This window comes from Python bivittatus, unplaced genomic scaffold (genome assembly GCF_059951505.1).
Source record: "Python bivittatus isolate LINGU-HERP-01145 unplaced genomic scaffold, Pbiv_v1 ctg000570_np1212, whole genome shotgun sequence".
Classification (NCBI taxonomy): domain Eukaryota; kingdom Metazoa; phylum Chordata; class Lepidosauria; order Squamata; family Pythonidae; genus Python; species Python bivittatus.
The window spans coordinates 1,560,567-1,572,542 of NW_028277097.1; the positions used below are offsets into that span (position 1 = coordinate 1,560,567).

Genomic DNA, 11,976 nt, shown 5'->3' on the forward strand with positions numbered 1-11,976 from the left:
ATCATCAGATTGATATCCTGCCTTCCCCCCAGGAACTCAAGGTGGCATACATAGCATAACCTTTTTTTTTGGACTGACTTTGAGTAATATATTGGGGTAGTATTATAAGAAGTAGGCAAATATGGGACAATTATTTATGTGGCTTTCAATTGGATTTCAACTTCAGTTGGATTACAGCTGCATTTTATTCATTTGTTGCATTCATTATCTTTTGCTTTATATGCCATTCTGTTTCCAAAGACTCTTAAACAGAAATGAATAAATACATAGCACATTATAACTGTTGTTGTTGATACACAGTTAGTAAAGATATGAAATGAGTTCAGAAGGATTTCATGAAGAATTATATTTAGGAAATTGCTATCTTGTGCAAAAAACTGGAAGAATACCTGCCCACTGTTAGATGTTGCTTTCTAATAGATAGCTTCTGAATATTCAGAGTTTTAAATTTATGTAAGTATGTATAAATACATACAATCTGCCAGGATAACAGATTCTGTGTCTCTTAACTTGGCTAGCAGGAAATTCAAAGCATATATTTTGACATGACCTTGCTGAATGTTCAGCTCAGCTTTGGTTAATTCCTGCCACTGCTGAATTTACACTCTAAACATGTGAATTTGTGCTCTGCTGGAAAAAAAATTACTATTTTTTTTAGGAAAAAAATCCCAATAATTCTCCTTCACTATAAAGGAAATTAATTTGTTTGGATTTTTTTAAAGGCAGAAGAAAATTGTGGTAAGCTTCTGATGGATAGTATGTGGAGTTCTTGTACTTACTGTAAATGTCAGGTGTCCTCCTGTCCTTTATTATTAAATCTTTTCCCTGGTGATCTATATCTTCCCTGGCTTCCCACATTTCAACCAATATTCCCAAGTGAATACGTAATGAAGAAACATCTCCCATGGTGCTTTTTCAGTTCAGGAATATGGGCAGTCAGGGAATTTGCTGAATGATAGAAAAAAATCTAATTCAGGGCACATGCTGTTCTCCTGAAATAATTGGGCAAATGCACCCCCTGCCCCACCCAGGAAAGGTTAAGGAAATTCTAAGACAACCAGCAGATGCAGTAGGGAAAGAAAACTTTCAGAAAATGGGAGAATCAACTTCACCATCCTATGTCTCTGAATCAATGGAATAGTGTGCTTATTTCCTTTAACTCTGAACTAGTAATGAAAAGTTGTCATAAAAGGAATTCTAAAATGTCTTATCCAAGTTGACATTCGGCATTGCTTTTCAAGTATCCATCTGTTTCAGAATCTTCAGTAAATAATCTGATCTCCATTAAGACAAACAAACTGGATTCAATCCAATATGAAATGTCAATCTGACTTGACGATTCAGAAACTTGTTTAAAGCATCGAAGCAGATGGTTTCAGTGTCCTACATCAAATGCATCTGCCTTAATATCAGTTATCCATCTGATATTATACCAGTGAGAACTGGTATAACAATACAAGATAATTTCTTTGCCTTGCACACATGCCAAGAGAGGCTCAAATAGTAGGGGCTGCCATGGCATGGAAGTACAGACTCATAAAAAGAAAAGTATTAGGCTGCTCAGTGGTTTGGATTTAATCCAAAAGGTCTTTGGAGCACATGAGAGTAGCCCTTGCTTACTTGCAAGTCTTTAAAGCAGTTGTATCTTTTAACAGAATCACATGGAATTCTGGAAAAGTTGCAGCTGCTTTAAAGAGCTTCAGTCAGGGACTACATTCATTTTCTAAAGCAGCTTGCTGAAATTGAATCTGAAGCACAGCACAGCTGTAGAAAATACGGTCAGTTGAACAGGCTGGTGGAAATTATGAGTGGGATTTTACAAAACATACTAACTTAAAAACATTCGTATCCTTTCTTTCCTCCATGTAGCTCTAGGAACCATATATTATTCCTTACTCTCATTTTATCTGCATAGCAACCTTGTAAGGTAGGTTGAACTGAATGGACAAAATTGGCTTAAACCTGCCTACACTTAAAACCCAATGAAGATTTGAACGTAGATCTTGTCATTTCTGGTCTGCAGAAAGCCAAAGGTAGAATATTCCTATGGATGTGGGGGTGAATAGTTGATGATGGTATGAAGTGTCCTTTTGTCAGCCTTTAAGCCCAGCCTTTGAGTTTTCTGCTATTGCAATATGAATATTACAACAAAAAGCACAATTTCAAGGTGGTGAATGGGTCTGGATAATTTTCAAGTGCTTTTCAGTCCTTCTAGGTGTAATTGATCCCCCCGCCTCCTTTTTAAAAGCAGTATCATATATATATATATATATATATATATATATATATATATATATATATAAAGATTCAAGACACAAGATTACTACACTGGAATACACTCCCACTCATTTCTTCCATGTAATGTAACTACTCCCATCAAAAGGTTTGTTGTGGTTTTCGCTTACTTTTTCCCAAAGATTAACAGCTGTGTTGGGAATACCAGGATGGAGCTGAGTTCCAGCAAGAAGCATTAACTATCAATTAGCTTCTTTGAATAATGTTGTTTGGACCTTGATATACATGGGCAGAAATTGACTGTGCACAAAGATGGGCTATGGGATGGCTCTCTATAAACATTTCTCTGAGGCTGAAAGCACAATCAGAATCTAGAAGGGATATTTCAGGCTCTCCCACAGAATAGCTTCCACTGAGGTGGATAGAATGGCCTATCTAAGTGACTGCCATGATGGATGTGACCAGCCTAAAACAGGTATTTATCAGAAGGTCAACTGATGAGATTGTTCTCTGCCCTCTCTAGATCCCTGGAATGTTCTAAATCATTCAGCTTCTTTTTCAGTTCTGGAGAAGTGGCAATATTTTGAAAATAATCACCAATTATTTATTTTATTTTGAGATTTGTGTAGGGCCCAGAAGTTTCCTTGTAAAGGCGTTGGTCTGCAAACATGCCATGTTCCAGGTTTTTTTTTAATTAAATTATTCTTTCAGGTAAGTTTTAAAAAAAATGAGACAGAGGACTTGAAGAGCATAAAAAAGATGCTCACACCATCATATTGCCTAACCCTGATAAAGGCTGTGTTAACTAGGTAAAGATCACTTCCCTGAAACTCCATTGCATATAAGCAGAGGCAGTCACAGTAAAATTAATTTCACAAGTATATTACATGATTTCATCGCATAACACCTGCACTGAGAGATCTTTTTGGTTACCAATTGCTTTCCAGTTCAATTCAGGATGATGGTTTAAACCTTTAAAACTCTGACCTGCCTGATAAGTGATAATGAAGGACCATTTGTGTCTCATCATCACTTTGCCTGGATGTTGAGACCTACAGCAAAAGCCTTTCTATGTAACACCCCACTTGCGAGGCTTGGTAGATTAAGTCTGAAAGGGCAGTTTTCTATACCATTCTTGAAATGTTTTTTTCCATTATTATTATTGGTCACACAGTCAGCCAGATGTTCAGACTGGATTTGACATTTTTATCCACCTATTGAGTTCTTCCCAAGGACCTGGGATAGGCAGATTTTGTTTGATGACATTAAAGGTGTTGTAACAGGATGTAAGCTGTTCCAAGTAAAGCTGCCTTTTGCAATTGTTGTTGTTATTATTACTATATGATTGGGTTCACATTACATATCAAATCCTAATTCCCAGTTAACCAAATGGCTGCTGTGTTCACATAACTATGCCTAAGCAACTAAACCTTATTATGGCTTAATGTAATGGTCTGATTCACACAACATGCTAAGGCAACGGCTGGATTCCTATGACCCAAACTACCCAACTTCATTTTAGTCTAACGTAGTCTATTTAAACCCGGCTTATAAAATTCATGTTTGCCCTTACTATATTGTTTTGTTTTAAACCATGTGCTTAATTTATTTGTTTAGTATTTTATTCTTTCTCTGTTAGCTGTATATATTTCTTTCTTCTTTTGTAGCAAAGAAACCCGATACAAATGAAATCAAATCAGATCAAAACATACACATATGCAGTTATTTTGCATGGCTATGAATTCCTCACAAGCTGTTTTTAAGTATCTTGTATTTTATCCAAGGAGAACATGCATCTGCTGAGAATTCCTGCTGTTCCTAAACCGATGGGAAGGTCTGAAGGCCAGCTAATGCGGGGAGACTGAACTGGCCATAACAACCCAAGAACATACCCTACTGGATCAGGCTAAGCCCTATCTGATTTCAACATTTTGTTTTGTACAGAGGCCAATCAGATTCTTCTGGGGTTTCCAGAAGCAGGGGAAGGATTTGCTGCTCTTGTCCTGTACCTGGTACTTTGAGACATGCTGTTCCCAACTACAGGTAACACTGAGTCTTCCAGATCCATAGCCCCTGAGACATCTGTCCTCCATGAATATATCCAATCCCCTTTTAAAGCCATTCAAGTCAACCACCATTATCATATCTCATAGTAATGAACTCCATAAATTAATTATCCTCTGTGTTAAGAAGTGCCTTCTTTTGACTGTTCCAGATCTCTTTCCAACCAGCTTCATTGGATAGGTGCTGGTCCTAGTGTTCTGAGAGATGTCCACTTTCTTTGTGCCCTGCATTCCCCTTCACAAAGGCAAAATATAACTTTCTGAATAAACCTAAAGAAATCACCCACCTGCTAAGTGTTTATACTCAACATAAGTAATTACTGAACTTGACACATGAACCTACTACTATTACTACTACTACTACTACTACTACCACCCCTTTTTCCTGTGGAGGAGTTTTGAATCAGTTTCTACTCTAACTAGTAACAGTACTTAAAATATTATTGAGAATAAAGCATGCAATGGAAAATGGATAGACTAGGAGAATACATCTGAGATTATTTATTGCTATTAACAAGTGGGATACGCAACAAAATGTTGCAGTGTGAAGTGTTACTGTAAAGTGTGCTAGCCTGGCAGTCAAAATCTCTGTAATTATTGCATTTCACTCTTGAGTTTTCTATTCCCCCTGTCAAAGATTAGCAAGCAGGGCACTTTGGAATTTTTCTACTCTTAGGTATTTTTTTTCCTACTCCCCCCACCCCCCAAACATTTGGAACTCCTTGGTCTTCCTAAATTCTCCTTCCTTTGCATGGATTATGCTCTTTTGGTTACAAAACACCCACACTGGGTTATCTGAGTTTACTGTTTAGATCAGCGTTTCTCAACCTTGGTGCCTTCAAGATGGGTGGACTTCAACTCCCAGAATTCCCCAGCCAGCATGGATGGCTAGGGAATTCTGGGAGTTGAAGTCCACCCATCTTAAAATTGTCAAGGTTGAGAAACACTGGCTTAGATTACAGAATATTCCCACAACACTCAGTCAGCATGCTGTGCCTTTATTGGCAGTTTCTCCCTTAGATTCCTTCCCTAGAGATTTTTTTAAAAATACTTTTGTAAATCTCTGGACTTTTCTGAGTCTGCTAATGCATCCCTCTTGCAAGGGGCTACTACTGCTTAGGCTTTAATTCACACCTATGTTTGGGAATAAAGTATCAAAGGCTGACGTGCATTTGTAACCCACTGTTCTTCTAAACACTTTGATAACTATTTCACTGCCCTGACCACAGGTTCTTCTATGGCCTGGGATATTCACTGTAGGAACAATCTTTTGGTCACATATAACATACATAAATAAAAGCAGATGGCAAATGTGTAGCAGTTACCTACCAGATACACAGAAGTCTGAGTTAATTTTGATAATGCACAAAATGTTTGTTGCTGACTTTGCTAAAGAGACATTCTGCATTTCTATGGCAAGTGAAACAGTTGTTCTGCTGTACTGCCTGTCAGCTTCAATCATACACTAAGAGACTAGTGCAAGCATGCTGGCTTGTACCAATATTTGCTATCTTCAAAGTGACCATTATACATTAAGGATGCCACACATGAGACTCTCCTATTTATTCATAGCTCATTTTCATTAAGATATTTTTCCTCTAAATTTTAATAGCTGCAGGGTTCATAATGAGGATCTTTGGTCTCTGAAAGCCTACAAATTCTCCCCTACATAATCTTAATTATTCAGGAACTAATGCAAATTGTGGTGAAGTTTCCTGACTCCAAGGAAACTTTTATGACATCACTGTGACTCCTCCTACCAATCATTATTTCTCTCTTCAGCCTGGCAAATATCTAATCAAAAGCAACTTCCTGAGTTCCAACCATCACATTCAATTATTCACAATATCTCAAATTTCTTTCTGAAGGACAATTCATCTTCAGCTCCCTCTTTTCTGAGCATCAGAAGATCACAATGAGGAAAAGTATATCAAATGATTAGAATGATGCTCAGCTATGATGATTGTGCAACAGGACTATCACAGATCAGACTCTTAGAATGGGCCTGACAACACACAACAGAGAAAAGCTGAGATTATTTAGTTCTGAGATTCCCCGTGTATTTTGAACAGACCATGCTATTTCCTGACAAAGTCAGGAAAGATGAATGCAAGGTAATTTATCTAATCAATTCTGAAAGTTTCAGAGTATTATACTCATCTAATTCATAGAATCTGGACATTCTAGATATTGATTATCCTCATCTGTATTTTTTTAATAAGTGTCTGATATGAGCTGTTTGAGGTAGCTACTGTTTCATCAGATATAAAGAGAAGAAGTGTGACATGCTGATTAGAATCTTAGATGCCACTGAGAAGATTTAGCTCATATCCTCATTCTGCTACGAAGCTGATAGGGTGTTCTTCAACCAGCTATGCTTTCTTGGCTGAACCTACCTAGAAGCTTTTGTGAGAGTAGGACAGGGTGAGGCAGCCATGAAAATCACTTTTATCCATCTTCAGCTCTATAGAAAAAGATGGATAAAAATGAAGAAATATTTAATTCTATTATCTAAAGAACAAATCTAAGAAACACAGCATAGATCAACATTTTTTACCAAATGTTTTTGGAATCCAAGTATCTAACTAATCTTAGCTGACCTTAAAAAATTACGTAGAGTTGGATCTGGTTAGTACTTGGATGGGAAAACTCAGAATGGGAGAACCAGGACAACCCAGGACTGAAAAATCAAAAATATCTGAGAAGGTGGCAATGGCAAACCATACTGTTGTCAAGAAAACTGCATAGAAGTGTTCATGAAGTTATCAGGAATCTAGCTCAACTCAAACTTTTTTTTTTACTCTTAAATATATAGCCACTTAAAACTTAAAAGAAAATCAGGTAATTTACAGTACAGTCTCCTTATCTGGTAGTAAATAGCTATGAGCTTAATGAGGCTCATTTGACAAAGTCAAATGAATCCAGCCAGCCTTTGATTTTTGTAAAAAAACAAAAGATTCTTTTCGGAAAAAAAGAAAAGTAATCAGAAACCCACATTCCACCAAAATGCAAACTCATAATACAATCTGAAATAGCTTGAGGCTTGAATAATTATCAACATATTCAGTATGGCTGGACAGATCTTCAGTAGAGTGATTTGGTAAAACTTCAGATAACACTATCAAAGCAGATTGCCAAATCAAAGTGGATATTTTAATGACTTCTGCACACATTCTGTGCATGCAGAGAAGACCTTGTAAATCAAAGCAAAGCAGCTGGTCATACTGAGTCAGCCTACTTTTATACTGTACATGTACTTTATCTTGGGGCACTGACGCAGATTGACTAATTTTCCAAGTTGAGGTACTATATCACCTTGAACTGGATCTGTGCTGTTTCAGGAGGTTTAATTTTCAGCAGGAGAAGTGGGGAGGAGGGAGAAGTTTAAATGCTAATCAGAAGTACTTTGCCTGATTGCATTTTTTTTTTGTATCTCAAAGAATCCTAGATACTCTCTAATTATAATTACAGAGGAGACATGCAAATATGCATTATTAGTCTCTCTCAGCCCTCCGCAGCTTTGTTTTGACAGTTCTGTTGCTACTGGTTTATATAAAATCAGTGCTTTTGCTGCTTTGAGAAGCAGCAAAAACATATTCTTTTTCGCATAGTGCTATTAGAGCAAGACTCGTGTGTAGAAGAACAGGATCCTGTTCATCAGAATGAACAGATGGGTCTAAACAGCAGAGTTGGGATATCGTGTTAAAGTCAGTGAACTAATAGGCAATACTTTTTGAAAAGGTCTTCTCAAAAGACTACTGATTCCAAAGCTGAATATTACTGAACTGTACTACTCAATTTTCTAACTAATACTGAAAGCCTGAAAGGTAAAATTATTGCAATATCACCATGCAGCCCTTTTATTCTGTCTACATGATTTCACTCCTTAAATTCTTCTTTGGTTTTCTTTGGTATCCCTTGTTCATCCAATTTTGCTGTAATTAGTGGTCTAAAGCAATCCTGCTCTGCCCATTCTTGCTACCTCCCAAATCTTGATTTACTTCCTAGAATGCCTCTCTGTGGCCATTTCCCTTATTTCCTTTAAAACATTCCTTAAACTGTCTTTTTTCTGGAAGACTCTTTGCTTGACAGTCTCATCCCAATACTTACTGCAGCTAACCAAATTATGAGTAATTTAAATGATGATATGATCCTTCTTTACTTAACCTTGTTTCACTCTCCTCCATTTTCAATTATTCTTATGTGTCTGTTTAAGCCTACAGGACATACAGAGCAGGAACATCCACATTTTTTAAAGCATCATGAGCATAGACAGATTATGATGATGATGATGATGATGATTTATTGATAATACCATGTGAAATAATACATTTAAGCCAATGTTCTTGCTTGACTCCAAAATTTTGTTTGGAGCCCAAACTTACAAAGTTTATTCAAAACTAAATCTGAGTTCAGGAGCCCTTTTTCTTATTACTATACAATATGTATATAACATATTGCTGTTGTATGAGATGCTAATTTCATAGGGCTTTACTCAAGAACACTGCAACATTAATGTATTTTCTGAACAGATGCAGTTCTTATAACTAATCTAGAAGCAAAATAAACCTACAACTTTCATTTTTACTAAGAAAATATCAGTAATATTTATTTTATTCAGCTAAAGAAGGGGCCTAATTCTTTAATACCTTAATTTTGTATTTCATAATTTAATTAATTTCATGTTGTACCTAAATAACAACATGAAGATTCACTATATATGCATTCACTTGTAGAGAGGTCATGTTCTTTTGAGTTTAATTCTTGCAGATGGATATATTTATAGTTCCTTCTGGGGTAAATAGATTTCAGCATGTACCATAACAGGAGCAATCGATCTGAATGAATTATTGCAGTTCAACTTTCAAAGTCAAACATACCCTACAGAGATGTTATGTAGGGTGACAATGAATAAGAAATAATTCTGTTAAAAAATGGAATTTTGACCTTAAGATGAACAGACTCTAGGGAAACACATTTGCCAAGCTAAAATCTTGTAAGTATTTTGTAGCTCATACTATTTCATAAATCTGGTGGCAAAATTTCTAATGCCAGACAGCAATATTTGTCAATAGTTATGATACAACTACTAAGACAAGCCATACAATAAAAATACAGAAATTAACACAGCATCCCTATGCATGTCTACACTGAAGTCCCATTAAGCCCAGTGGATTTTACTTCCAAATGAGTGTAGATAGGAGCACAATCTGAATTCTGATTACTTAGTTTATCTTTGGGCTACAAAAACACTCAGCCTTGTACCTTTCCAAAAATGGAGCTTTATTCTTTTATGCTTGAAAGTAAAACAAGACTTTCGGGGGGGGGGGAGGATAAAAATAGTTCTTCTCAATTTTAATAAGCTATTATTCTTGGTTCCAGATTGACAACATCCCTTTTAAAAACAGCTATCCTTTTCTTTGTAATTACATTTTATTTTTTTCCCTAGCTCAGTGTACCTATGATGAAAGACAATGCTTTGAAAACTTAGTAATTCAAATGCAAAAGTGTTGCTGCTTCCTTGATTTCTAATATGCCTTAAGTAGGACTACCACAGCTGGATTGCAAAAATCCAGACAATTACTAGACAGTAGCAATGAAATGATGGAAACTCTTAACACTATTTTTCCATCTAGTGGTCATCCAGATTTCTGCAGCCAAGATCTGGCAGCAGATCCATCTGCTCGTCAAAGGTCCATTAATTACCAGATGAAATATTAAGATAGCAAAAACTATACTTACCTATGAGTAAGACTCATTTAGCACAATAGGATTTCCTTCTGGGTACATGTACAACTGACTGCATCCTGCACAGCATATAGTCAGAAATTAGACCTAAAATGTTAAGGGGTTACTCCCTGGGCAGTGACAGGATGGCCACCTGAATTTGGAGACTTCATGTGGAAAGGGAGGGAGGAAGGAAGGATCCACGTACAAAGAATAAGAGTAGAAGCCCATTTCCTCCATGGTGTTAAAAGGCTAACTAAAGATGCTCAGTTCTTGCCCTGAACCAGCCTTTGCAAACGGGGTTGTCAGCTGAGAGGCAGCTGAATCCGATTGCATTTACCCCGCAATGCTCTGAATTCCTACTGGTAAGTAATCTCTGAGTTAACGCCTCGCTCTCCTTAGTCGGCCAAAAAGAACAAGCGAAGCGATCAGAGTGTTTGGGGAAGACAGAAGGGAAAAACTGACACGCGATGTTTGCGATGGGAATTAACACGTGATGTTTGCTTGGGTATCGTCCGTCCTTTCCTCTCCCTCTTGTTCGCAAATTATATCCCCGAATTACGCAACCAAAGGTTCCTGTTTGTGCGCGCGCACCCCTCCCTCACAGCCGCTGTCCTCTCCCCGCGATCGTGTGGACGTGCGCGCCCAGAGTTCCTTTAGGAATATTCCTGGCTCCCCTTTGGCGTGCTACTAACCTGCATAGGAGCTTCGTGCCTCATTGTCAACCACACGACTTGTCTTCCTCTCTCTCCCCCTATGGTTCCTTCCACCTCCGAATTTACTACCGCTGGATCCAACCAGCAAGTCAAGCCACAGCCAAGCCGGACTCTACGCCCGGCTGCAGGGCAGGAGCAAGAGCAGCCAACGCCACGCACCGCCGCCGCTCCGCCGAGGAACCAGCGCAGACCGATCAGCACGGGAGCTGTCCACCGTGTAGTCCCCTCCCGCCAGGCAGCCTTCGCAACGATCTGTGGGAGTTGTAGTCAGAGCCGGCCCAGGGCTGCAGCCTAATCGAAGGGGCATCCTCCTTACCCCCAACTACGGCTCCCAGGAACGCTAGCGCGCCTTTCGCTCCACCCTTTCACCCCCTCCCCAATGTAATCGCTCCATGGAAACGGAAACAAGGGTCTCCTCGGCTCGTAGGTTCCCAGCTGTTGGGCAAGTCCTCCTCGCTTGGGCTGCTGCTGGCCGAACTTTCTGGGCATTCCTGGTAGGAAGCAGGAGCTCCCTCGAGGGAGGATTGGGGGGGAAAACGCCTGCAACCAGAATCCGGGGTGTCTCCGCAGACTGGGAGGAAGGAACCGGACCTCGCCCACCCCCCGCGCTTTCTAGCCGGATTGAACCGCCGTTCCCAAATGGGTTTCCTTCCTTTCTGGCGCCTTCGGGTGGAAGGCGCTTCATTGGGTAGGAAGGCGCCGCCAAGCAGCGATCAGCGCGTCCCTTGGTTTAGCAGGGACCTATCCAGGCAGTCCCTCGGTGGTGGTGGGAAATTCGGGTGGTTTCATCTATGCTGGACACCGCCCGCCCCCCTTAAACAGAGGGAAAAGAGCTCCTACCTTGCCGTACAGCTCCATTTCGGCCTCGCCAAAGGCGAACGGGCTCCAGTACCCGGTGGGAAACTCGGCGTCCTGATTTCCGCACACAAAGACTCGAGGCGGAGGGAGGCGGGGGGAGAAGGGCCGAGGCAGAGCGTGGGCTCGCTCGTCCCTGGAAGCTGGAGCCAAGAAGCGGCTCTTGGAGGATCGGCAGCCCCAGCTCTGAGCAGAGTTTCCTCAGCACCGCTCTTAGCGTGAGCGCAACCCGGGGGGGGGGGGGAGAGAACCTCCCTTTAGGCACCTTTGCTTTAATTAGCCCAAAGCAGAAGAAGAGCAGGTGCGGGAGGAGGACGGGAGCCTCAGAGGCAGGGCGCTGTGGAAACGGCAGCCTCGGGGCAGAACAAAGCAGTGCCGAA

At 39.8% G+C, this 11,976-nt stretch overlaps 1 protein-coding gene across 3 annotated transcripts in view; it reads right to left on the reverse strand.

The window, feature by feature from the left end:
• The window catches only part of RAB3C (RAB3C, member RAS oncogene family), a 97,012-nt gene extending 85,236 nt beyond the window's left edge, over positions 1–11,776 (reverse strand). The window contains exon 1 of one of the 3 annotated variants that reach the window (XM_088152792.1): positions 11,582–11,776. In XM_088152792.1, the coding sequence (XP_088008918.1) occupies positions 11,582–11,599 (18 nt within the window). In that variant the 5' untranslated portion in view covers positions 11,600–11,776. Of the gene's footprint in view, positions 1–10,040; positions 10,315–10,720; positions 10,966–11,581 lie in introns of those variants that run through there. The other 2 variants (XM_007428365.4, XM_088152793.1) reach the window with 2 other exon arrangements.
• Between the last annotated feature and the right edge of the window lie 200 nt (positions 11,777–11,976).